Source organism: Miniopterus natalensis, chromosome 3, assembly GCF_054644295.1.
Source record: "Miniopterus natalensis isolate mMinNat1 chromosome 3, mMinNat1.hap1, whole genome shotgun sequence".
Classification (NCBI taxonomy): Eukaryota; Metazoa; Chordata; class Mammalia; order Chiroptera; family Miniopteridae; genus Miniopterus; species Miniopterus natalensis.
This window is the reverse complement of record NC_142083.1, coordinates 61,147,815-61,173,294: the sequence shown is the minus strand read 5'-3', so window position 1 is coordinate 61,173,294 and position 25,480 is coordinate 61,147,815. Positions and strand designations below refer to the sequence as shown.

The 25,480-nt window shown below is 41.6% G+C and overlaps 1 protein-coding gene across 1 annotated transcript in view; it reads left to right on the top strand.

The window, feature by feature from the left end:
- Positions 1-25,480, top strand: part of EPB41L4A (erythrocyte membrane protein band 4.1 like 4A) — a 207,584-nt gene that overhangs the window by 156,437 nt on the left and 25,667 nt on the right. Inside the window, exons 14-17 of the mRNA XM_016224934.2 lie at positions 15,829-15,919; positions 18,358-18,441; positions 19,437-19,550; positions 25,005-25,052. Coding sequence (XP_016080420.2) covers positions 15,829-15,919; positions 18,358-18,441; positions 19,437-19,550; positions 25,005-25,052 — 337 coding nt within the window. The remainder of the gene's footprint in view (positions 1-15,828; positions 15,920-18,357; positions 18,442-19,436; positions 19,551-25,004; positions 25,053-25,480) is intronic.

The following is a 25,480-nucleotide window of genomic DNA, read 5'->3' as shown; positions in this document are numbered from 1 at the left end:
GATGGCTGCTCTCCTTAACCTGCCACTCAGCTCTCTGCAAATTACAAAACCCTTTGTTTCACCTCTCAGTCAGGAATAATAAATGCCCTGGTAGCTAGAAAGCCATTGTGTTTAGAGCCCGCCAAGGTTAGACCTTGGCACCGCTATGAGGAAGTGCATTCCAGAACCCAGAGCCCCGCACCCAGCCTGCCTGCTGCCCCACCCAGAGGAGCCTAGGCCCGGGCAGGCGGCCAGAGCATTCCTGCAAATCCAAATGGCTTCTGCGGAGCTTGGGGTAAAGCCCACGGTGAGATGAGCTGGCAGGAAGGAAAAGTGCATATTTGTACAGCCCTTTCTCTGACAAGGTCTTGGCAACTCATGTGGGTGGGTTCTTGTCAGAAGAGAGTCTCTGCTATAAGTAGGTAGTAAAGATAGAATATTTGGCTATAGTCCATAATTAGGTGTAAGAAAAGTAATGGGGGAAGCCATTTGTCATAGGTAAGCAATGCCTATGGTTGTGTGATATGCAGCATTTTAAGTTCTTAAGGATATTGCACTGGTGAACAAAGCAATAAATTGTTGTCTTCAGACAACTGAAAAGCAAGGTTGCATGACATCTTAGCCTTCCCATTGTGGAAGATGCTGAAACACAATGCCTGAGGGGTCATGGAAGTGACTCTTGATGAGGATGGTTGGTGGTGGTCTGCAAGCTTACAGTTGCTGCTTAGGCCAAGCCCCTTGTTTCTGTGCAGGAGCCTGGACCCAGTGCTGTCAAATCTTCCAGTGTTTTAAGGGAAGCATGGAATTTGGATATTTATGTAAACTTCCTAGAATGTTAAGTATGGGCAATTAATTTCCTTTTAAAGAAAGTCTCTGTGTGCTAAATTGGACATTCCTGAGGGCCAGGTATGGTTTGAGGACTGTCTCTGCAGTGCGAACAGCTGATCCATGTGCCCTGGGGGGGGGGGGGGTCACTGTGGGCTTCTCCCACATGCCCTGTGAGCACCACTTAATCAGATTCAACACTCATGACTCCCCAGCAGACACACTTTGTGGCTAGTAGGTCAGTTGGCCAACTCTAGGGGATGACGGTGCTACACAGCTCTAGACCCTGTACTGTGGCAAATGATTCACATGTGGATAGCTGACCCTGTTGGTGACCTGGGGTGGGTGCAGCCCAAAGTAGGAGAGACAAAAATGCTTTGATATAGTGAGGTAAAGTTTTACTTGATGCAGTGTAAACTCTGGGCTGCTGAGAAATGGTAATGTCAAGAAAGTAGTGATCATATTGAGCACTATTCTGATTGGCACATTGTGCTAGGTGTGATGTCAGCAGAAGCCCACCTTGGCATGTGGCAATTAGAAATATATATACACACACACACATATATATTTTAATCCTCACCCGAGGATATTTTTTTTTCCCACTGCTTTTCAGAGAGAGTGGAAGGGAGAGAGAGAGAGAGATAGAGAGAGAGAAAAACATCTATATGAGAGAGACACATTGATTGGTTGCCTCCTGCAAACGCCCTGACCAGGGCCTGCAACTGAGGTACGTGCCCTTGACCCAAATCAAACCCAGGACCCTTCAGTCTGAGGGCTGATGCTCTAACCACTGAGAAAAACCAGCTAGGGCTAGAAATATGTTTTTAAAAATGTTTTTAAGGCAGACGTAAAGCAGCTGTGTGGGTAGAGACTGGCATGTCAGATCCAGGCAGTGTGCTCTAAGTGAGCTACATGTGATAAATCCAGGTTCAGCCTAGAGTCCATGTCCTAACTGTGAAATATTATGAAGTCACTTAACCAGCCTAAGCCTCAATTTCTTCTTCTGTCAAATGGGGATATTACCCCTGCCGCATGGTCAATGCCATGAGAATAGTGTCTGAAATGGGCAGAGTATCTTGTTGAGCACATGCAGAGGCTTGGGACACTCCAGGTTCCTTCTCCTACACCTTTCTGTCTTCTTTTACATGGTATGGACCAGCCTCTGAGTCTACCTGTCAGTCTTGGGATTATATTTACCATATAGCATCAACTTCACATACAAAGGATAATATGATATATGGAAGAGGTATGTTCTTTTGAGAGTGATGGGTGAAGAGAATCATTCAAGTACAGTGAATGGGGCTTAAGAAGGAAATTGGGTGCCCCTGCTTTATACTAGAAGATTCGCTATAAACAGGGTATGAGGGAAATGGGCAAGTCAGAGTACCTTCTGTATCTGTGCTCTGCTGGCAGATCTCTGAGCCCCAAAGGGCAGCTGCTGGCAGGTGATTTTAGCAGCCCACAGTGTTGCTACTTCTCAGAGTAGCCTTCAGTCCATCACTTTTCTTCTCTGGCCTCCCCACTCCCCGTCCTCTCTCCTCTCCAGTCCCTTTGGGATAGCCTGTGGCGTGAAGGGAGAACAGCAAACTCCGCACCGTGAGTGCATAATAATGATGAGATTGCATGCTGGTTTAACATTCAGAGTTAACCATTACATCTTTCACGTAAGGTGGTTTGCCCTATCTGAAGTAATTAGCTGGTAGGCCTACCCAAGTGCATTTTTCATGTCACACAGACAATGGAAACAGAAGGCAAAGAAAGGGCAGAACTGAAAGGGCTGGGAGAGAGGAAGTGGAGTTGCTGAACTGAGGAGTAAACAGAAGCCAGGGCTCTGGGTCAGGGATTTCACAAGTTAAATCCTAACCTCACTTCTCCAACATGAGCAGACCTGTCGCTGTGCTTGTTGTCACAGAGATGGCATTTGGATTTGTGTCAGTCTGATTCTACGGCCCTACAACATCTGTCGTGAAAGGCCAGGTCCCCTGAGGAGCTCCACAAGGTAGAGGAATGTTGATAACTAACAGTTACTTAGCATCACTGTGTGCCTGGCACAGTACTGGGCACCCCACAGATGGTGTCTCACTCCTTTTTTTAGAAGATACTGTGACTCTTAAGGTACAGGTGAAAAGACAGAGGCTGGGACTTTGTCCAGGGCCCCAGAGCTAGAATTTAAACTCAGGTCAGTTAGAGTCCACAAGGTGAAGAAGAAAAACAAAAAAGAACATGCTACATTTTCGTGTGCAGATATGGAATGATCTTCAGTGTAGAGTATAACCAAGGAAACACAAGTGCGGAAGGTCAGGTAGCAGCTTATAATACACACCCTTTATATAAAGAGACAAAAATTAGGGATGTAAGGATATGTACATGATCCGTAAAAACTAGTAATATGAGTGGTCATGGGAAGGGTTTTGAAAGAATAGAGATCAGTTGGAGAGAGATTTATTTTTACTATGTTTTTCAACAGTATTTGCATTTTTACCATGTTGTACTTTCAAAAAGTCCTACAGATAATTGTCATGAATGCATTAACTTCACAAAGTGATTTCAAATGCACATTCAAGTTTCCAGGAGATATTCTTGAGGAGCTCAGAGCTGAGGACACTGATGTTATACTAGGAAGTGTGCATTGTAATTCATGGAAAAAGTAATCGAAGGATACAAAACTGATGATACAACGTCCCAACGTCAGGAATTTCTACTGTGTTGTAACAGATACAACCCAAGTCTTTGAGGCAAGGAGCATAAGGCACATTCATACCTACATTTTCATCCAGGCCTTAAAGTGTGGCAGATTCTGTTACAGGTCATCAGGGCAGAGCATGCTTTGTTTCAGAGGAGGGAGACTCATAGTGGGACCCAAAGTCTTTGGATTAGATGAAATAGAGCGTAGTTGCTTCATGTTGTACATAAGGAAACTGAGGCCCAAAGAGGTAAAATGATTTGCAAGTGCAGCAAGTTATGGACCCTGGGTGAGAACCAGTCAGCACTGTGGGACTGTCTGGGAAAAGATGGTGCCGTAACAGCCCTCAGCCGTTGGGCGCTTGATGGGTGCTGTGCAGCGCAGTGTTTGCTGATCGTCTCTGTGTTAGCTGAAGACAGGTGGGGAAGACATTAGTATAAATTCTCATGCAAGGGAGTTGGAACAGGCATTCTGACCAAGAGTTGTTATTGGGTGGTTTTGGAGATGATTTTGGAAACCTTAACGGAGTGCTCACTGTGTTTTAGACAGAGTGTGTTTGTCGCTCCCCTCCTTCAAGGTGACACATCAGAACTAGATAATCTGCTGAGATGTGGTCCAAATTTGTGATTCTACTTTCTCTTCACCCTGACTGTAAGAATTCCTGCTGTGGGAGTCTTACATTGCCCCTTGACTGATTATAGAAGCTTTTGCATTGAGAAGGCATGTGGTATAGTTGTACCTGATTTGAGTAGACTTAAGTTCCTGATCTAACTTGGCCGTGATCTGTACCACATCCTACAACTTTCTGTGCTTTCACCGCATTATCCATGAAATAAAGGATTTGGGCACATAAACTTTAAAGATCCCTCTTCTTCCTAAAGTTATCTTTTCTTCTATCTGGTTTACCTTTTTTTTAAAAATCATCACTTCAAAAGTCTTACAGACTTGTAAAAAATATCCCAGGTTACAAGATACATTTTTGTCACTGGAAATATACAATATTTTTGTATACAAAAGTAGAGCTGGTTCTTTAAAACTTAAGTTCACGTGAAACTCTTACACATTGAATGAAATTAATTGCACAACTTTGCATCAGTACAGCTTTTCAAATTGTTCTTTTAGTTCAAATTAACCAGATGAATCTGGGATTTTTCCTCTTCAGTTAAAAAGAAGTCTTTCAGGATAGGCTTTTTGTGGCTTTGTCTTCGCCTTTGACTTCTGCATGAACGTAACTGTAGACTAGTCCTCTTGTAGACCTGGCGAGTTTGAATGACCTAGAAATCAGTGTGAATGGTTCCACCCTGGCCTTTGTGGTGTCAGTTCATGGTTCTGCCATAAAACCTGCCTTGATTTACTAATCATTTAGGCAAGTTTCCCTGCCTTTTCACCCCTCTTTCTTCTTTATAGAAGGGGTTCAAGGGTGTGCCCATCACCCGTTGGAGCTTCTCTTTAGAGATAGATCTCTTAAGCAGATGGCACCTGAGGATTCCACACCTTTAATTTACTGTCAGATTCAGATTCAGGATTCATGGTGCTGATTCCTCTGCCAGTGTTTTCTTCAGACTTTGAGAAATCTGGGATTAATTTCCATGGCGGTGCCTGCCCTACTTACTGGTATCGGTGTGAAAACTGGAGTTCCCGGGGGTCGGGGTTGTTTTGGTCGGTGTCGGAGAGGAGGTGAAACAGGGGAGAGGAGGGAGCTGCTTTCACTGTGGAGCAGGCACCCTGGGTTGGCACTTTGAACAATGCACTGTGCTGGTCTTGGGATCAAGAGTCCTGTAGAGGTGACAGACAGGACAGTAGCCTTCTGTTACAGTGGCCTTGTGCCCTCCTTTCTCTCCTGGCGTGAGAATGGGGCACCTGAGGAGACCACTCAGAGAAACTGGAATTGGCACCCAGCAGATGAGTCCCTCAGCTGGGGAGAGCTGCACCTTTTGGGGCTGCTATTACAAGGACACCCGTGAACATAGAAGCTGGTTTGCAAAAAACAGATGCCACTGCGAGAAACACTGTCGGACCATGCAGCACTAAGAGGGGGAGGGAGAGGAGACCTCGTAGCCATGACTTCTAGCCTGTGAGCTCCTGCTGTGTCTTTAGGATGAATCCCTAATTTAAGCTGGTTTCCTTGCATATAAACTGAATAACCTTACTTAATATAATCCTTTTGGGAAACCCATGAGGAAGGTGGGTGGTATTTCTCACCTAAGGAAACTGAAGCTCAGAAACATTAAATACTTATTCAGGGTTACACAGCAAGTAAGAACAGCGTCAGAATTCTAACCCAGGTCTTCGGAGGCACAAGCTTGGAAAGCAAACGGAAAATAAAAAAGGTGAAAGGCCTAGAATTATTTGAAACTATCCCTCCCCTGTTTTTCTCATTATTGTGGGATTTATTTACTCCACTAGATCGACTTGTTTCTGCAGGTATTCTTGAGAAGACAGGGAGTTCTGCTCATCTACGGAGGAGCAACAGTGTTAATCACAAGGAGCGTTGGGTGGGTCATATCAGGTGTATGTTTGGTCAAAGATGTTTCCCTTTGTTGACTCTCTTTTCTGTTCTGCCTTAAAGCTGATGTTTATTTTCATTCTGTAAAAGATTTATGAATATATGGCAACTCTGGTTAGGTTTTCTCTAAAAGGTTAATGTGTCCACTCTTCCTAGGAGTGTTTAGCATTCCATGCATAGCTACCAAAATTAGCAAAACAAGCAAGACTGAAGGCCTATTGTGTATTCTGGTTACATATCGTAGCTTCAGTGAGTTGCCATGAGTGTCACTTTTTCTTTTTCTTTCTCTTTCAACAAGAATTTATTGAACACGTCTTTGACCTGTGATACAGTGATTTATAGTAAGAACTATATCTTTGGTCTTGATCCCTGTACCTGACACAAAGCTACTAAGATCCTTGGAATTTGCTAAATGATATGAGCTGTGAAGGTGAAAGGAGTGACTTGCGTTGTTCATAACAGATTCCTTTTAACCACAAAGGAGTTTATGTTATAAGGTGACTTTTGGAGATCCTGAGGGGTGGGGGCCGGCTACCAGGGAACCAACTGTGTGATTAGAGAGGTGCAACTCTCAGTGCCACCCATGAATTCCAGAAAGGGGTGAGGGGCTGGAGGCTGAACCAAGTACCAGTGGCTGAGGATTTTATCATCTGTGCCTCCGTAATGAAGCCTCCATAACCCCCAAAGGACAGGGTTCTGGGGGGCTGGTGAACACACGGAGATGCAGGCAGAGTGGTGCACTCAGAGGGAGAGCGCTGAAGCTCTGTGCCCCTTCCCATGTACCTTGCCCTGTGCATCTCTTCCGTCTGACTGTTCCTCAGTTATATTCTACAATTAACCAGCCATCTAGGAAGTAAACTGTCTTCCTGAGTTCTGTGAACTGCTCTAGCAAATTAATCGAACAGGGGGAAGGGGACAGTGGAACCTCTGACTTACAGTCAGTTGGCCAGAAGCATAGATAATGTCCTGGACTTGCCATTGGTGTCTGAAGTGGGGACAGTTTTGTGGGACTAAGCCCTTGATCTGTGGGATCTGACACTGTCTCCAGATAGATAGTGTCATAATTTAGTTAAATTGCAGGTTGTGCAGTCAGTATCCCCTGAGAACTGAAGAATTGCTTGGGGGTATTGGAAAAAAAACAGGCAGCAGAGACCCTGTTCCTTGGAGCACGGAAAAATGAGTTAAACTTGGCCCCTGATCTAGAGGAATTTAGTCAAATAAAAATAATACAAGTTACTTAGCACTTACTAAAGGCCAAGAACTGTGCTAAGCACTTTCTATAAATTATCTAATCCTCATATCACTATGTAAGTAGTTGGTAATATCTCTGTTTTATAGATGAGAAAACTGAGGCCCAGAGGGTTTTAATAACTCGTCCAAGGTCACACAGTGGGTAAATTGGCAGAGCTGAGAAACAAATCTAGGTTTGTGCGATTTTCAACTTGTACGCGGTCGAGACAGTGTCAGGCTGGACAGCTAAAGGACGTATATAAACGCGGGCAGCATGTGTCCAGTGCCACAGAGGGGAGCCCCGAAAGTTACAGTGTCCAGAAGGATCACTTGCTGATGGCTGAAGGGATTCCATGATGTTTTGTGAAGGAAGTGGTTTTCAGAGGACAGGTGGATTAGGGCTGAAGATTTCAAGCGGGGGTCTGCAACTTGTGGTGGGAACGAACTTTCTAAGGCTTATGTGGGCACAGACCAGTTTAGTTGAACCCATTTCCAGATTCTCTATCCTAGAAGGAATCTGCCTGGGGTACTAAGACTTGCTGGTTCATCTCTCCACCCTGCCCTTTCCCAGTGGACCTTTTCCCATTTTCTAAAAGAAAGGCAGACCTTTTCCCCATTCAGAATCTGTTACACTGCTTTGTCCTTAAATGTTAAACCTCCTGGGTTGATGTTGGCAAAGTAAATGCCCCTAATTATCAAGTGACACATCCTTGTCTAAGTCATTTTCTCATTCTGGCTTTCAACAAAATTGAAGGAGGACCCAATTGATTTGTCACCTGATAGAACATTTGAAATCATTTTAGATAATATATCACTACTTGTAGAGTTATATATGTTAACATGTAACTCTTAGAAGTTATTTGGGACACTGGTGATGTCTTCATAACAAAATACGTAAACTACTTATGTGAACAGGGTTTCTCAGCATTGAAGTCCTACCAAAATAAAAAAATAGGAATAGAATTGTTACTAAGCTGTTTATTCTAGCAAAAAATAATATTCTTGAATGATCTGATTTATGCAGTCATTGGGAAAACAAAACTACTTTGTTCATCTCATTAAGAGTTAATTTCCAATGAAAATTTACTTTTTATGTTTAATAATTTATCAAAATGAGCATTGTATACTAATAATATACTTTTAAAACTATAACGGTGGTGTTAATAATTGTAATGATCACTTAGTTCAGAAGAAATTTTTAACACCTAGAGCTTTATAGTCATGGAAAAGAAAACTTACTTTATTTGTTTTTGTCAAAGAGAAATAAAACAGAGTGACAAATAAAAACTTTCAAGCATAAAACATATTACTTTGGGATACATTTTTGCAGAGGGGGTGTGGCATTGAAATGCAAATACAAGGAGAAAAAAGAATGGTATGAAATCTCCAACCACTAAGTTCATTTCATGTCCTTTTAAATAAATGTCTATGGGTATCAAATTTTTATGGTATTTTATTACATTGGATACATTTAAGAGAGTCATGAAACAGTTCTATTTCAAAATATCAGCATTCACTCTACGTTGCAGATGGCATTCTTTGGTACTATTAAACCTTTTGATGAAAAATGTTAGATGTTATCTTAGACATATGCACTGAGGTATGCAGTTTTCAAATACTTTTAGTGAGCACGTGGGTAAAATAGTTTGAAGAACACTGAGTTGAGGCCTCCTAGGCATGGGCTTAAATACGGAAGCAGGAAAAAATAGCAATTTTCCCAGTTTTGCCATAGTTAAATAAGCCCTTTTAAAGCAATCTTACAATTATATGTGCTCCTTGCTTGTATACACTTTATATACTATTACAGTTGCATTAGATAAACCCGCTGAAGTGGGGGCCTGGCGCACTCCTCTGAAACAGAACCAACGTTAGGTCAGGTGTGGCACTGCCTACGCACCATATATGGCAGGAGAGGGTTTTCTGTAGGTTGCTCTAACTTTGGGGTCCTTTTGGAGGGGTCAGGGGAGTGCAAGAGTACTACCAGGATGGGACATGAGCGTTTATTCAACTCTCTTCCTTCGCCCTGAGTCTTCATATTACAGGAAGAAAAACTTGGTACCCCAGTGATTTTCCACACATGCTGAGTCCAGCTAACCATTCGCAAGTGGGTGTTGTCATTGGGCCCGAGAGGGCTGGAAGGAAAGATGGGCGTCCCTCTGCCGTTATCCCATCTGGCAGCCCCGCCAGCATACACAGGTGTAGACAGACTGCAAGTTCTTGAGATAGGAGAGCCCTTTCGTTCTACCCTGGGGGCTCAGGGAGTGAGCAGATGCCTTCCCAGGCTCAGAAGCGCCTCTCTTGTTTTTGAATCTGCATTCTGACCCACAAGGAACGTGCCTGTGACCACCTCTCTGTGTGCCTCGGTAGCCCTGCTGGAGGGACAGAGGATGAAGTGCCTTTATTTCCACCTGACTCACATTCCCAAGTTGATCATTTTGGTCATGAGAAAAAAAGGGACCCAGGAGAGTACTGGGTCAGGGAAGAAGAAACTGGAAGCAGACCAACCAGGGGAGGGTTTTCATGCATAGACAGATTTTCCCAGCACCTTTCTCATCCACACCCATTCTTTATAATCTACCCTCCAGCTTTTCAGCAGAATGCCTTGTTTGATCTTGCACTTGACGTGTAGTAAAACCAGTGTCTTAAAAGTCTGTATATTTGTGGTAAAGAGGTAACTGCTTAAATGCCACCCTTGGGACTTTTGAATGCAGAAACTCTAAAGGAAAGCAGGGATCTGGCTGTCTCTTTAGGATGCGTGGGCCGATGTCAGGCATTAGAACTTTGAAGAATGACGTTGGATTCAGAAAGCACCTCTCTTTTCAAATTGTGTACTTCGAAATTCAATTTTGTTTACATAAATTAATGAGTGTTCTGCCCAAGTATAAAACCTTTCATGATGATAGGAAAATATATATGTAAGGTTTTCTTGGCCATCATTTTGATCATAATTTGTGGTGTTAGAAAAATACTTGTTTTAATTTGTTAATTTGCTGTGCTATCTGCCATTTTTCACATGGTACTCAGCCTAAAGTGAGTGAAACCAAGGCAAAGTGACTTGGTACTATCAGTGTGAGAACTGGAGCTAAAATATATTTCCATTTATTAGCTCATTCTTAATTCATGAATATCAGATTTGTTCTCAGAAGTTGTACTGGGTGAGATAATATTAAATCAGACTGGCGTTCCTGAAACAGGACCACCTGTTGTATTGGGAATAGTTCTAATCTGTCCTGGCTCTTTGTTATGTGTCTTAAGCATCAGATACAGAGGCCTTTTTGCTTGTTTTTTCTTAAGTTTGGAGAATATAAGATAGGTGATTAAGTGGGATAGGGTTTTACCTTAAAAGTTTACAAATGTATCATTTTATAGAGTGCTTAAAATGAAGTTATTTATATATTCCAATCCTGCTTTCCTTATTGGCTATTGGACCTTTTCCCCATGTAGCAGAGTAAGGAATTCTTACTTGCAAATGTGAAGTCTTTGCATTTAAATGTCCCATATTTATCCTTCATGTCCACCCTGTAAATTAAAATCGGAGGCAACATTTAAGTAACATTAAAGATTTAATTTAGGTTGACAGGTGTCAAGTTGAGCTATAAATTTTGTGAGACTCATAACTATATAAATGCAAAGTGGTTTTAAAATTGAAAATCTATGTATATTCATCACCAAATTTCGACATCACAGAGATGACTTCTAAGAACTGTCCCCAGATCAGCTCTGCCAGTAAACCCTGGGAGAGTCAATTCTGTTTCTGACAGCTCCTCTTCCTGAACTGAAGGCGAGGGTCACTTAAGGTGTGGGCATTCAAATGTGAACAGAGCCAGACCGCACAAAAGCATGGTAGTGGGCTGATGCCCACAGGCAGGAGCCATTTGCACTTATGGTGTTAAAAAATGAACGAACAAGAGACCCTGGGACCTTGGACGCTGGCGTTGCAGTGTCGCCTCAACTGTAGGGAATTGTGTGGGACCATGTTAAGCTGTAGTGTCTAACAGTCCAGAGACAAAAATGGTCACAGATCACGAGCTAGATTTGGCTCTGTAACAAACTATAGCAGTCCCCTGATGAACTCATTCTTCCAAAGGTGACCAGCCTCTTGAAATTAAGCCCTTTGTGTTCTTAATGTGAACAGTATATAAAATGAATCAGATGCTCCTAATTCTAAGTGGCCTTGCTACAGTTAATGTTTTATTTTATCTAAAATCAAATACAGATTTTCTAAGGAGCCTTGATAACCATATGCCAATAACTGATTTTTGTTATAGAAAATCTGTGACTGTCATTTAAAGAGCAGTGAGCTATAGCACAAGGCTGCTTTCAGCGCTCTAGGAAGTAACCCAGTTCTGCAGGATATGGCACCTGTCCTCTTGTCCTGCATGTCCTCTTGTCCTGCATTTCCCATACTAACCCATTCAGGTTTTTTTTTCTGTCTTAGCTTGACACTTTTTAAACATAACAGTTATTCTGGAATTTTCCCTTCTGGTGGAAAAAAATAGTGGAAACAAAAAACAAAAACAAACCCTGTACAGTAATGGAGCTTCATTGCCAAACTACCTTGTGTGGGACACTGCTGGCAGTCGTAGGAGAGAGAGCACAGTGATGTGTCCTTCCTCGTATTATGATTTTGAGGCCTTATAAAATAAAGAAGTCATGGGGACTTAATGTACAGCATGGTGACTGTAATTATCAATACTGTGTTGCATACATGAAAGTTGTTTAAGAGAGTAGATCTTAAACATTCTCATCACAAGAAAGAAAAAATTTGTAATTATATATGGTGACAGATGTTAACCAGACATGTGGTGATCATTTCACGGCATATACAAATATCAGATCCTTATGTTGTTAATATAATGTTATATGTGAATTCTATCTCAATCAAAAGATCTTGAGGCCTTAACTTTTATTAAAAATTTTAAAAATAGTAATTTCATTGTGTATATTATAAATATCTTATGAAATGAATACATGATGTTTTCTGTTTCTAGATATTTTAGGTGGAAACTGATTGTTTGACTTTATCTAAAGGAAAGAGTTGCCCCAAAGGGAGGGATTTGTGTAGCGTGGGAAAATTGCCCACATTGTTTTATTTCTTGAGGTGGGGAGTGGTTAAGTTGCCGTTCACTTTACCATAGCTTGTTAAACTTTTCATGTATGTGTGATACATTCTTTTTGGTGATCTCTTATAAATTTATAATGAAAAAAGAATGGGGAAAAAAGATTTCTCCAACCTCAAAATATCTCCTGGAACAGCCTACAATTTCATTGTTATCAGTTAATTATTTTAGTTAATATTTGGCTTCTCCTTTTCCTCTTTGAATTGGAACAATTATGTGGCCAATAATACATGAAGACATGAGCCCTTTAGAGTTTAGGGCTTGTCAGATCACCTCTTCTTTGTAGCCCAAGAATCTGAGCTAATGTAGATGGGATGGTTCTGGAGGGTGATATGATGAGGGGAGAAAAAGTTGGCAGTGGGTGTCAGCACCATGGAAAGCCAATAAACCTAAATAATGTATAACCTTTGTTACTCACATTTTCATATTTCAGTAACCAACACGTACCGTAGCTTTACTGAATTGCTTAGCTTTCTTCTCAAATGGTAGTATGAGAAAAATCTCTCTAACCTAATTAGGAAGATGATTAAAATACAGTATTAAAAGTGTAGTTATTTTAAATGCACATTTAGTAACATAAGTATTGCCCAATTAGCCTTTTAAAGAACCCTACATCCATGAATAGAAAAGAGTAATTTTTAGTTTGCATATGAGTATTATATGAGTGGATACTTCAGAAGTGCTCCCAGTGAGTTATTGCTTGGAAGTAGCTTTTCCCCCTGAAGGTCTGTTTTCCTCGTAAGGCTTTTAAAACCCAGGGTTGTGCAGCTCACATAGTTACAGGGTAGGGGGATACGTATAAATGGATTTTTAGTTAGTAGTTCACTGTTTTCGATATAAAAGAGCCATGAATTAGATTGAATTACTGACAATAGCTTAACTCACTTATGCTGTGCATGTGAGAGGTATGACTGTTGCGTTAGTAAAATAGTGCTGACAGTCGAACAGCGTATTTTGAGGAAGCCTGGCTGTCCTGTGAGTGTCAGAGAGAGAGAGAGCATGTATGTGATTTCCCCCCTCCCCTGAAATTCTTTTGGAAAATCATCTTCCCCGTATTTCATTTTAAAAAACTATGATTGCGATGTTGTGAATAACCAAATATTGGTTTCTTTAAGAAAATATATGTACACATATAGTTTGAAATTTTTCTATTTAAAAATATTCCTCAGTTGTTTGTCTGCCTGTTTATTAAATTTTTTTGGACGGGGGGGGGGGGGGGGGGGAGATTTGGATGGAAGTGGTGAAAGTGATTAAGCAGCCTGACTTGCCCCAAGGTGATTAGTTGTTAGACTAAGAAAAGACTAGTCAGCCTGATGAGATGGGGCTTGGAGCAAACCTAGGCTTCTTCTTAAGCTCGTTACATGGGGCTTTGGTGAATGTAATGTTCACCTTTACTCGGGGCTTCCTCGACTGGGATTATTAGCTCTGGTATCGGTCTCTCTGCTGTGCCTCCTCCTCACAACCTGGGAAAACAGTCCTGGGTATATGAGGTTCCCTTTCATTTATGTGAATTAATAATACATGCTGAGAACAATACCACATTAAAAAAAACACATTTATTAGGAACAATGGGCACAAATGAACTACTCCCTCCTGCCACTGTCCCAAGGCCACACCACCTCCCAGGAGCAGCTCCAGCTCAAATCTGTGCCTGCAATTTTGGGACTCTGCCCCTGTGATTTTATTAATGGCCATGGCAAAATAGGCAGTGACTGGCCACTGTAGTACCTGATAGCACTTGGGGTAGTTCAAGGGAACTGCTGGTGTCCCATTTATCATGAACTTTCCTGGTGAAATTTCTGTAGGCCCAATGTTATTCTTAGTGCCTGGGTTCTGAACGTTGCTTTAGCACGAGCTGGCCTTTAATGCCCTGTGTATCTTCAGGTTCACCTTTCCTTTGCAAGGTTACAAAATAGGAACCAACATCAGGTATTGAATTCATGTCAAATTCCTTAGAATAATAGTTTTTGAACCTCTTATTTGAAACCACTGTTTGTTTTCTCTGTCCAGGGTTATTCACGATTGTTTACCTTTCCTGATGGACAGTCAACATGCCTGCAAACTGCCCTGGAAGGAATTGCCACCTTTGGGGTGGGGGTGCTCAGTGTTTCTCTTATTGTCTTTCAGTCTCTGTTGCCCTTGAGAGGAAAAATACTCTGAGTTGGCTGTAGGATGGTCTCTTCAGTGGACATTCTTTCCACTTGTTTTCTAAAGAGTCTGTCTCTCCCAGTGGAGCCTTAATTTAGATGGACTCTTTAACTATTTGAGGGTCGGGCACAGAGGACACATGGAAGGCCAGATGGAGGTGGAGCTGCCTCTGGGGTCACACTGCTGGGCTTCAAAGCTGCACCCCCCCCCCCCCATAAGCTGTGGGACTTGGGAAAGGCCTGCTTTTTTTAATCTTTAAAAATGGAGATAATATTTGTATTTACTTCATATGATTATTTTGAGGATTACATGAATAAAGTGATAATGAAGTGCTTGGAATAGCACATAGTAAGTGCTCAATAAATATTAGCCCTTATTAGTATTACAAATTCATCTCATGACTCAAAAACCATCTGTGGTTAGTGAAGATGACACTTTGTATCAAAGGACAAACTGGCTGTCGCCCTGCATGGTGCCTCTCTGAGGTGGACACAGCTGCAGAGCACCGAGTTAACTGAACAAGGGCTCGGGCATCCCCTCGCTGGTTTCCCCTGCACCACCTGTGAGGTGCGTGTCACGTGAGAGGAGCTGTCATTAGTGCCTACACAGCTCACCCTGCAGGCTTGTCAGCCTCTGTTCTGAGAATGGGATCTGGATGGGCTTAGCCCTTTCCCTTCTCTTTGAATCCTGATTTCCATCATCGGGTCTGCTGGGGGCTCCCTCTGCTGGTCCATTAGCATATATGCAAATCCTTGGAGTAACAGCTTTTGCAGTCAGTTTTAGGTGATTAGGGATGTTTGCACAAACACATTTGAAAATATTTTTGTGTGTGTGTGTGAGTGATACAAACCGCATCTATATTACTGTTTTTTGCCATTTGTATAATGAGTTTGGAATATTTTCATGTGTGAATTTTTGTTATTTGCTTTGTTTTAGAATGGAGGCTATCATGGCATGCCAACAAATGGTAACTTGTTTACAATGTAGTTATCAATTATTAGGTTTTACATTTCAAGATATAGCACTAAATATATAAGACTTCCTGATGATGTGGGGGGTAAACTCTTAAAGTCTCAAAAGGTCCCGTTTTAGAGTGGTGTCATAGCCTAGACCCCATAGGACATTGTTATGTTGAGGATTGAGGGTGTTTTTTTTCACATGCCGGAAAATAGCACCTCCGATTTATTGTCTGATTTATTATTTATTTGGAGTTGTAATTTATCGATACAACGTGCCATTGACATCCCTAAAATCGCATTTTACAATAACCCTTGCTTCTTTGTGTTTTCCGGGTCTCTTTGTCCCCTCCCTTACGTCTTCTCCCTCTTTGCTCCTAGGATCCAACAGCATAAATCGGGTAACTGCAAACATGGAAAATGGAGAAAATGAAGGAACAACTAAAATTATGGCACCTTCACCAATAAAAAGGTCAGTCAGTTAACCGAAGTACCGTAACACTCTGTGCTGCCACAAAGACGAGTTTTTCCTGTGAGCAAGGTTAAGAATCTCTTCACTTTGATAAGTCACTAGCACTTTTGATCAAAATAGTCTGGGGGCTGGAGAACGCTTTAAAATGCCAGCGAATTATGCAGCATCGGGGCCTGCTGTCTCATTGAAGGAAGCGCTCCCGCTGTCACAGCGTGTTGCACTCAGAGGTAACCTGTGGTTGACGTTCCCGGCAGCAAAGTGAAAATTCTGTGTGATTTTTAAAATGGCCTGATGTAATGGACGAACGCAGACGGACCTGTGAAATAAAGTGGATGATATTCATGTGTAATGTACTGTGTTCATTATGGCGGTGCACTGAGCTGTGGCCCCAGAAAGAAGGTTTATAGCATTTAGAGGCGCGGGGCTTCAGAAGGCAGCGATTGCATATGTATGAAGAGTCGTCATGGTCCTTGCATCAATTTTCCCAGCAGCATTCCCCAGTGGAAAAACCTTCTCTTAATATATTACATGGACTGTTTCCCTGAAAGATCAGCCTTGTTCTCTAAGACACAATTTCAGTGACATTTTTTCCTATCTCCAATTATGTTCATGGGACAGCGTTTTAGACATACAATGAGCAGCTTTCATCCGCTCACTTTCTCCCTAGAGATTGCTGAACACACATCATGGAAAGGTCCAAACTGTCAGAAATGCATGACCTGGAAAGACTTCTTAGATCACCTGCTCCATCTTTGTAAATAATGGTGTCTTCATTCAGCTGGATTGTGACTCGTTGGAGAAATACTGTTAATAATTTCTGAGAAAAATAATTCTAAGATATGAGGATTCTCAGAGTTTTAATGTTTTTTTCCAGGGTTTTGATTGCATTTCCTTTGGTTTAGTTTGAGAACACACTCTGCATGGATTCTCTCTTCGGAATGACAAGTTCTTTGCCTTTGCATACACTTTAGTTCACTGTGCTTCCCTTAGTCAGCCTCGCAGCTGTGGATAGAGTCAGCTTAATCTGTATGTACAGGGTGTGCTGTGGTCAAGTCCAACAGAAGATCAGTAATCTTCCATGAAATTCAGATCCCAGGCTTTTTAGAATGTATAGAAGGAATTCAGTCTCCTTTGTAATTGCATTCTTGCCAATAGGCCTGATACTTAAAGGGCTGCCACATTTTTCCCACTCAAGCTTTAGATGAGAAATAGCTTAGGGGGTGAATGCAGTTAATTTTCTGCCAGGATTTCATTGTTCTTTAACTTCCGCCTGCTGTCCCAATTCCCCTTTTATCTTGCTGTACTTTTTCTTAGTCTCCCTTTTCACTTCTCACATTTTTTCCTGACGTATTAAACACACTCACACACATGCGTGTGTGCACACTTTCTACTGTTGTAGTAAATATCTAGCATATTTATTACTTTGCCTCATTTTAAAAGTAAGCTTTTATTTAGAAAATTTGATAACATATTCTTCATATATAAATCCTACTACTTATACCTACTAATACTATGAGTTATGTGCTTCTGTGAAATATACTTTTAGACTTATATTCCTGTGTGGTTATAATATGCTAGGGTACAAGTTTTTTTTCATTTTTTGAAATGACCGTGCCAGTTTTTTCTCTCTTCTTTTTCTTGGCTGTTACAAAGAACCCTTCTATGACCATATTTGAAGACAGTTATATAGAGGATTTCTCAGAAAGCCAGGGTTAAAAGTGCATTAGGAGTTTAGTAGCTCTATCATTTTCGGAAGCTGAGACTCCCGGGAAGAGAGAGATGGCACACCTCCCCTCCCCAACTGGTGACGAAGGTTTCTAATGAGTCCCTTCCTGGTGTCTCCATGTGTTTCTAAAACAATCTGTTAGGATGGAATAACAACTCAGATATATTTACATTCTTGGGACAGAAAGATGATCCTGGGTCAGGAAATAGCATTTGAAAGTCATTCTGATTTGGAAGAATGATGCCAAGATACGGTGGAAGCTGAGGGCAGGGAAAGGTCAGTGTGGGTGGCCTGAACCTGCCCAGAGCTTTGCGACCTGCACAGATTCAGACCCAAATCCAGAGCCAGGGGGTCTCTGACCACTGCTGAAAAGAAGGAGCCAGCCTCGCAAGCCTGGATGCCCTTGCTTCCTCTCCTGCAGGTGGACTCTCTTGAAAGTTTCTTAACAATGGGTGACCTGGCTTCTGTTCACTTAGTAAAACCAGGAAGAAAGAGGGGCGGGCCGGGGACAGGGGAGACTCAGTAGTACTTGCTGGAGACGTGTATTTTTTTTAGGGAGCCACTTCATATTCTTTTTGGAATGAATCATGAGTATAAATAAACATATACACATTTTTAAATATTTGTTGAATAATTTTACTGAAGAATAAGATGTGAGTTAACTTTTATTTTCTAGTTCATTTGGTTTTCATACTTTTTTTTAAAATTAAAGCTTTAAGAAAGCAAAGAATGAAAACAGCCCTGATACCCAAAGAAGCAAACCTCATGCGCCGTGGGAAGAAAACGGCCCCCAGAGGTAAGGGAATCATTATTTTTCTAAAGGAGAGCAGTAGGAGAGGGGTTAGCAGTTGCCCCATCAAATAATGGAATCCACCTGCTTTGTGGCTGGTCAGGACTAGCTCTGGACAAGGCAGGCAGATTCCTACATCAGCGTGACCGGGGACTTCTGAAGAGAGATCAACAGGATGTGTCCTAACATGAAACTCTCTCTTGGAAAGGCAGAAGGGAAACTAACTAGTGTATATTAAGAAACTGCCTTGGAAGGTCATCATGACAGTTTAGAGTTCTAAAGATTATGTATTTCGGGAAACTCAAAATGAAATATATTAATGATAATTTCTCCAATTTCATAGTTCTTGTAAAAATTTTAGTTGAAAACTCTTGATTCTAGAAGACCTTTGTTCCTAAAAATATATATTTGGTTTCTTTTGTTCATAACTATCAAACCAATGACAGACCTGCACTATAACTCGTTGGCTGTATAGTTACAGTGGTTTCGGGTATAGACCACCTAGGGGTTCAAATTCTAGCTCTGCCACTTTCTAGCTACTTTACTTGGGCTACTGAATGAACCTTTCTGTATTTCTTTTTTCTTTTTTGTTAAATGGGCCTAATAGTCCTTCAGTGCTTAGGGTTGATATGATGAACTAAGATGATGACTATAAAGCTTTGAGATCGGGCAGCGCCTGGCGGGTGGTAGGTTCATCATAAATGCAACTTGTTATTATTGCTGTCCTTTGTGTCTCTTCATTTCTTCCTGTTGAAGGTCACTGAGACAAATCCATTCCTGCGAAATAATGACTTTTATGATTTGTGTGACCAGATCTTACCTCCCTTTTCTTTCAATCCATCTTGTCAGCAGGAAGAACCATTTGCCCCCATCCAGTATTCCCCTGAAAGGACCAACTGTGCAGTCGTGACAGCTTCCCTGGAAGCACTGGGTTTGGGAATTAGGGTGTTGGTCCTCCAGGTGCTCTGCAGGGGTTATTGACCATTCCTCTCTCACTCCAGTGGACTCTACAACTCTCCCAATGACCACACCAAGTCCCCGAAGTTTCCCTGCGCGCGCCGCCGAAACCCCTCCTGTGGGAGCGACAACGACTCTGTACAGCCAGCGAGGAGAAGGTGAGCTGAGCACAGCCCCTGATTTTAACCTTCCAGCAGGAGCTCTGGGTCCCAGTCACATTTTTATCACAGGTTATCCTCATAATATCGTGAAGGTTTATCTCCCCAAGATAACAGAAAGCTTATGTTTTCTGAGGTAAAATAAGGTAGGGATCCTGAAGCATTTCTTTTAAACAGCCAGAGAATAATTTCAAAAATATTAATAGGAACTTGCTTTCTGTATTGCAGTTAAGACTGATAAGTTTAAAAAAATCATATATATTTTAACAATATATATTACATAGTATGTGTAATAAATTATATAACATATGTTGATATATATCAGTAGTACATAAGCAATATTAAAGTTTCGGCCTGAAAAGACAAAATTATATTATAGATGCCTCTCAGCTGAGGGTGTGTGCTCTGCTCTCCAGACTGATATATGTAGTTATATAAATGTGAGCGAACTCCTTTCAAAGCCCAGAGGAAATGAATCCTGTTAACAGTTTACCCAGGAGGTTAGATTATTTGTGTGGTTATATTTGCGCGTGTGTGCTATTTAATTTTTTTTTAAAAGTCCATATCTAGAAGCTTGGGACTCTCTTTGCAAAGCAGGCCGGCCAATGAGACAGATCTAAGAGAAGAAGACCTAGAAATGACTCACCAGTGAAATCCATTTCATTCCTCTGTGGTGAGGGCTGTGTTTTACCCTGGGTACCTACATAAGTGGCATTTTATGAGTGATTTTTATAATTATGAGACATTCAGGCCATGTCATGCTCTCAGGTAACCATCAAGATTCCTTTTATTTACACTGTGGGCCTGGAAAGCAGAAGCCCTTCTCTCTTCTCTGCCCTGTTTATACTTACTTGCTGGTCCTTCCCTGTTTGATTGCTTCTGCTTCTGCCCATTTTCCAGAGTCTTACTCCCCAGCTTTCTCAAACCATGCCCAACTTCACTGAAATCCTTTGACGGTTAAGAAGAGAAAGGTCTATATCACCTTCACCTAGTAGGACTGAAAAGGGGACGAGAAATCATGACCAACAGTGATTAGATAGAATAATAGTTGGCATTTATCATGTTGTAAGTACTGAGCAGCTTGTTTGCTATAGATCATCTCATTTGATCTTTATAATAACCACAGGGAAGTGGGCTTTTGTATCACTCAGTCACGAGGCATTTTTAGCCGAAAGGGATTAATACAGAGAATTTTGGTGCACAGATGTTAGTAGGACTGAAGGAACAAAAGGCAGAGAGAGGCTGTCCTTCCCCTGGGCTGGGGGAATGAAAGGAGACCAGGGGGTGTTACCCAGAGATCCAGAGCGGCTTCTGCCTTTGAGCTGGCTCCCACAAGCCTGTGCTTGCTGCTGACATTGCTGTCTGCCGCTGCTGGAGGTGCCACCACTGTAGCTAATGCTGTGGAGCCCCCCTTCTCAGGAGTGCAAGAGTGGGTGCCACAGGTGCTGCCAGAAGCACGACTGCTTCCCCTTTTCCCCTGCCTCCAAATCTCACCGGAGTGTCTCTCAGTGGAACCCAGCTGGCAAAGGAGTCCAGAAAAATGTAATTGTCAGGTGTCTAGTGTTGGCACTGCAGGGGAGATTATAGATGGGTTGGGATGGAGTGAGTCCCTGTGGACAGGACCTGGCCCAGCATTATCATCTCACTTCTATAGATGAGGAAACTGTGGCTCCCGGAGATGACAGGAACTGTCCTTTGTAGTACATCTGGGATTTAGATCCAGGTCTGTACATCTGAAAAAGGCAGGGATAATGAACTGTCATTTATATACAGCAGGGGGAAAGGTTTTCTGCCCTCCTTCCCTACCAAAGATTGGTTCAGTTAGGACAATACTTAAAACCATGGCAACACCCCTGGGAAACACTTTAAAGGGCATTTATGTGTATATGTGTGTTGAGGGATGTGGGTAGTGGGATTCACTGCATATAGTAAGAATTTGGCACTGATTATTGTTAGACAGGTTTTTACAGTTTTTCATTCTTAATTATTAGTGTATTTTGTCATCATTCCCTAAATAAAAGAATTACATCTGTTGAGCAGATGGGCATTTTGATTTTAATATATTAAAAAAAATGAACTTATCGAGTTCATTTGCTAAAATACACCAGAATTTACATTTCTTTTCAAACTGAATGCTTGAAATAGTTTGGAGCATATACATTCTCAAATCCAGACTGAAGACTTCTATAGTGAGATGCCTTTTCTGTTGGCTTCCTGTGAAATACAGAGAAGTAATTGTGGTGAGTGGTTACAGGATCCTTTCATTGGCACCATTCAGGGAAAAGACCACTTTGGTTTTGTCTGAGCAGCCATAGAGCCTTCTGTCTGGTTCTGTGTGTCACTTGAAAGGTCTCTTATTCAGCATGTGTGTTTAGAGGAGATTACAGCATGGATGAGCCAAAGCTTTGTTTCTTTTCACTAGAAATGCCTTAGAAATGTATAAATGTCCCTGCCCTTATTAGTCTTGTTTTATCTTCACATATACTTACCTTGCCCCTGGGCACAAACCCCTACATAGATGGTTAACTCTGACATTTGAAACCGGGATTTGTCATCAGCATGGAAGAATCACAAGGACTTGAATTTAATAATAGGAAATTCTCTTCTGTAATGGATACCAGGATAACATGTTTTGCAAAAGATATTAACATTTCGTATTTTGCCAGTTGTTTGTCGGAAGGTGAAAACAGCTATCAAATTCTGGCAGAGTCTAGAACATTGGTTCTTAACCTTTTTGGGTGATAGAACTCAGAATCTGATTAATGTTGGATTCATTCCCTAGGGGGGCAAACTATATTATGAATTACACATACAAACTTCCTTATAATTTTCAAGGTTCACGGTGACCCTGATGCCTGCTTGTTTGGACATTCCTGTTCTAGAAAAAGAAAGGCAGCACGCTTTCTGGCAATACAATTTATCTTCACCCCCATTCATTATTATAAAAAATGTTTATTGAGTACCCACTTTATGCCAGGCACTATGTTAAACAACATTAGAGAAAGTCTGTGACCTTTGGGAGTTTACAGTTTGTTGGGGAAGAAGTATATGGATTACAAATGTATTTACAATTATGACTGTTATATGTTCTTGCGGGGGAGTTATGCTTAGGGGAATTTAAAAAATTAATTGAAATTTAACACGCATAAAGAAAAGTACATGTGTTCTAAGAATAACTGCCTGATAAACTTTTACCATCCAAACACCTGTGTAACCAGCACTCTTAGGGGAGGTTTTGCTGAGTTGTTGAGTCAAGGAGGTGAGGAAGGGTTCCCCGAGGCTGGAATCCGACAAAAGCAGGCAAAGAGAGGTAGAGGGGCCAGCGTGTGCAGAGGCCTCGGGAAAGAAGGGAGAGCAAAACATTCACGAAAAGAATAAAAGGTGTGTGTGGCTCAAGCATTGAGAAGGAACAGAAAAGTGCCAGAAGTGAGAAGCATGAGGCCCAGACCCCATAAGATACCTGAGCTTTGTTGAGGATTTTGGCCATTAGGCCGGTCGTTTTCAGAAGGGATGGTAGCAAGGTCACATTTGTATTGTGTAAAGGTGGCCCTTACTCTTCTGTGGAGAAAAGGTGGAGGGAATGGTGGAAACAGAGACCAGGCAACAGGTTATCATACAAGTCCTGGCCAAAGAGAATGGAGGCTTGGGCCAACGTGGGGATACGGAGGTATAAGGAAGTTTGTGGTTTCAAAACCCATCCCGAGATAAGATCGGTAGGGCTGGTAGGCTGAGTATGAAGGTGCAGGAGCAAAAGATGTCAAGAATGAAGACCAGGCTTGTGCAGTTATAAAGTGTGATGCCCTGAAGTGAGAATCACCAGGATATTACAGGCTTGAAAGGGGCAACTTTTTGGGTTTTGGCATGTGGAATTTGTTGTACCTTTGAGAAGTCCAAGTGCAGGATTCCCGTGGATTGTTGGATATAAGTCAGGAGCTGGATTAGCTGTCTCGACTGAAGTATAAATTTCTTCAGTATGTTAGTTGAAATATGAAATAGAGATGAGGCTGTCTAGATAGTGTAGATAGAATGCAAAGGCCAAGCCAATGACAGAGCTGTGAGAAACTCCAGCATTTATTTGGCGTAGTTGAAGAAGATTAGCTTGGTAAAAGAGACAGAAATTGTGGCCATAGGAAAAAAGCAAGAGAGTGAAAATCTGCTTACTAAATGGCTCCTTTCTCTGTCCATTCCCAGAGTGCTAGAAGCCAGGCTTATATCTCCCAGGCATGAGATTAGAGAATCTCACTGTCAGAAATGGACAGATTCAATAAAAAAGATGGACAGATAGAAACTTGCCAAGGATTCCCCAGTGAAATGGTTGAGACTACGCACATTACTTTGTTCCACATGACAGTGAAGCCATCAGTTAACATGGTCCCCATCCAGAGGGTTCCAGTCCTTTTAGTGCACAATGCTTGAGAGAGAGCCATTATGACCTGGCATTTGAGGATAATTTCTGTTTGAAGAGACAGAGACTGAAACAATTAGGAGATGTGTGTGTGTGTAGACGGGGTACTCACAGGAAATGGAGACAATATAAGAAACAAAACTTTTCTTAAAAGTGTAATAATCATCTTTGGAAAATGAAAAATTTGATATCAAAAGGAAAGAGTGAATAAGAGTTCTTAGACTTCAATGTGGCAGAATTTTAAAAATAATCAATAGAAGGTTTAGAAGATACAGTTAAGGAAACCTTCCCCAAAGTAGAGCAAAATCAAAACAAATATATGGAAATAAGAATAAAAAATGGTTAAACCTGGATATCAAACATTCAACTAATGAAATTTCTAAGGCAAAAACCCAAGAAAATTCAGGAGGGGAAACTATTAAAGAAATAATGCAAGACAGTATTTCAGAAGTGAATAATCTCACTTTGTAGGGAACCTGCTGAGCGTTTGGCATAATACCCCAACTGAAGCAGCTTGAAAGTAAATAGAAGTTGTAAACAGGAAGGGAGGGGAGATTGTGGTAAGAGAGCAGTGTTGAGAGGTGGTTACAGCCGATAAAGTCCAAGTGTGACCATGATGTGGGTGCTGAGGTATTGTGAAGAGATTAGAGAAAAGGTCAGGGGACTTGGAGGCCAGGGTGTTGGGAAGGGCACCCAAGTGAGTGCGGATGTCAGATTATGGCAAAATTTGGCTTGGCGGATTGCAGACCTAGGAACTGCGGACTAACCTCGTCACTGGATGAATGGAATTTCACAGACGTGTTGTGTGTTGCTATTTATAGACTATTTACAGCCCCCACTGGGTTGCTGGCTTCTTGAGGCCAGTTGGTAGTCTATTTCTGGGACCCATTATAGGGATGGGCATATATGTATGAGTTAAATGTTTGGTAGTGAATGAATATGTAACAGATATACTATTAAGCAAAGTAGAACTCATTTTGGTGTGCTTTCCCTAGCCAATTGGTAATTTTCTATTTTCTTTAATGTCTTCATTTATTTGTTTTCCATAGGAAAGCCCATAATAGTGGTGAAGACTCAGGTCTAAAGCAAAGAAGGAGGTAAAAAAACCCCAAAAAACAAAGCCCCTAAATGGGAAGGAGGGTCGGGAGAGGGAGGAAGGATCAGCATATTAGCGTAGCTCAGGCAAGAGTGGGGACTTTTTTGTTTGTTTTATTAGTGGCTGCTTTAAGAGTACTATAAGTGTGTTCTTTGACGTTCAAATTGGCTTCAGCTGGTTCTCAGTCTTCCATTCTGTAGCATCCTTAGCAATTTTTTTTCCTCCTCTTCAGAAAAACTGTACCATGGAGCTGTCTCAGTTATCTATTGCGATGTTAAAAGCCACCCCAAAACTTGGTGTATTTTAAAGCAACAGTAACCATATATATACACTTCTTTTATAATTCTATTGATTGCTAGTCTCATACGAAGCTTCAGTAGGATGGTGGCTGAGGTTGGATTATTTCTATCTGGCGTCTTGGCAGAATTG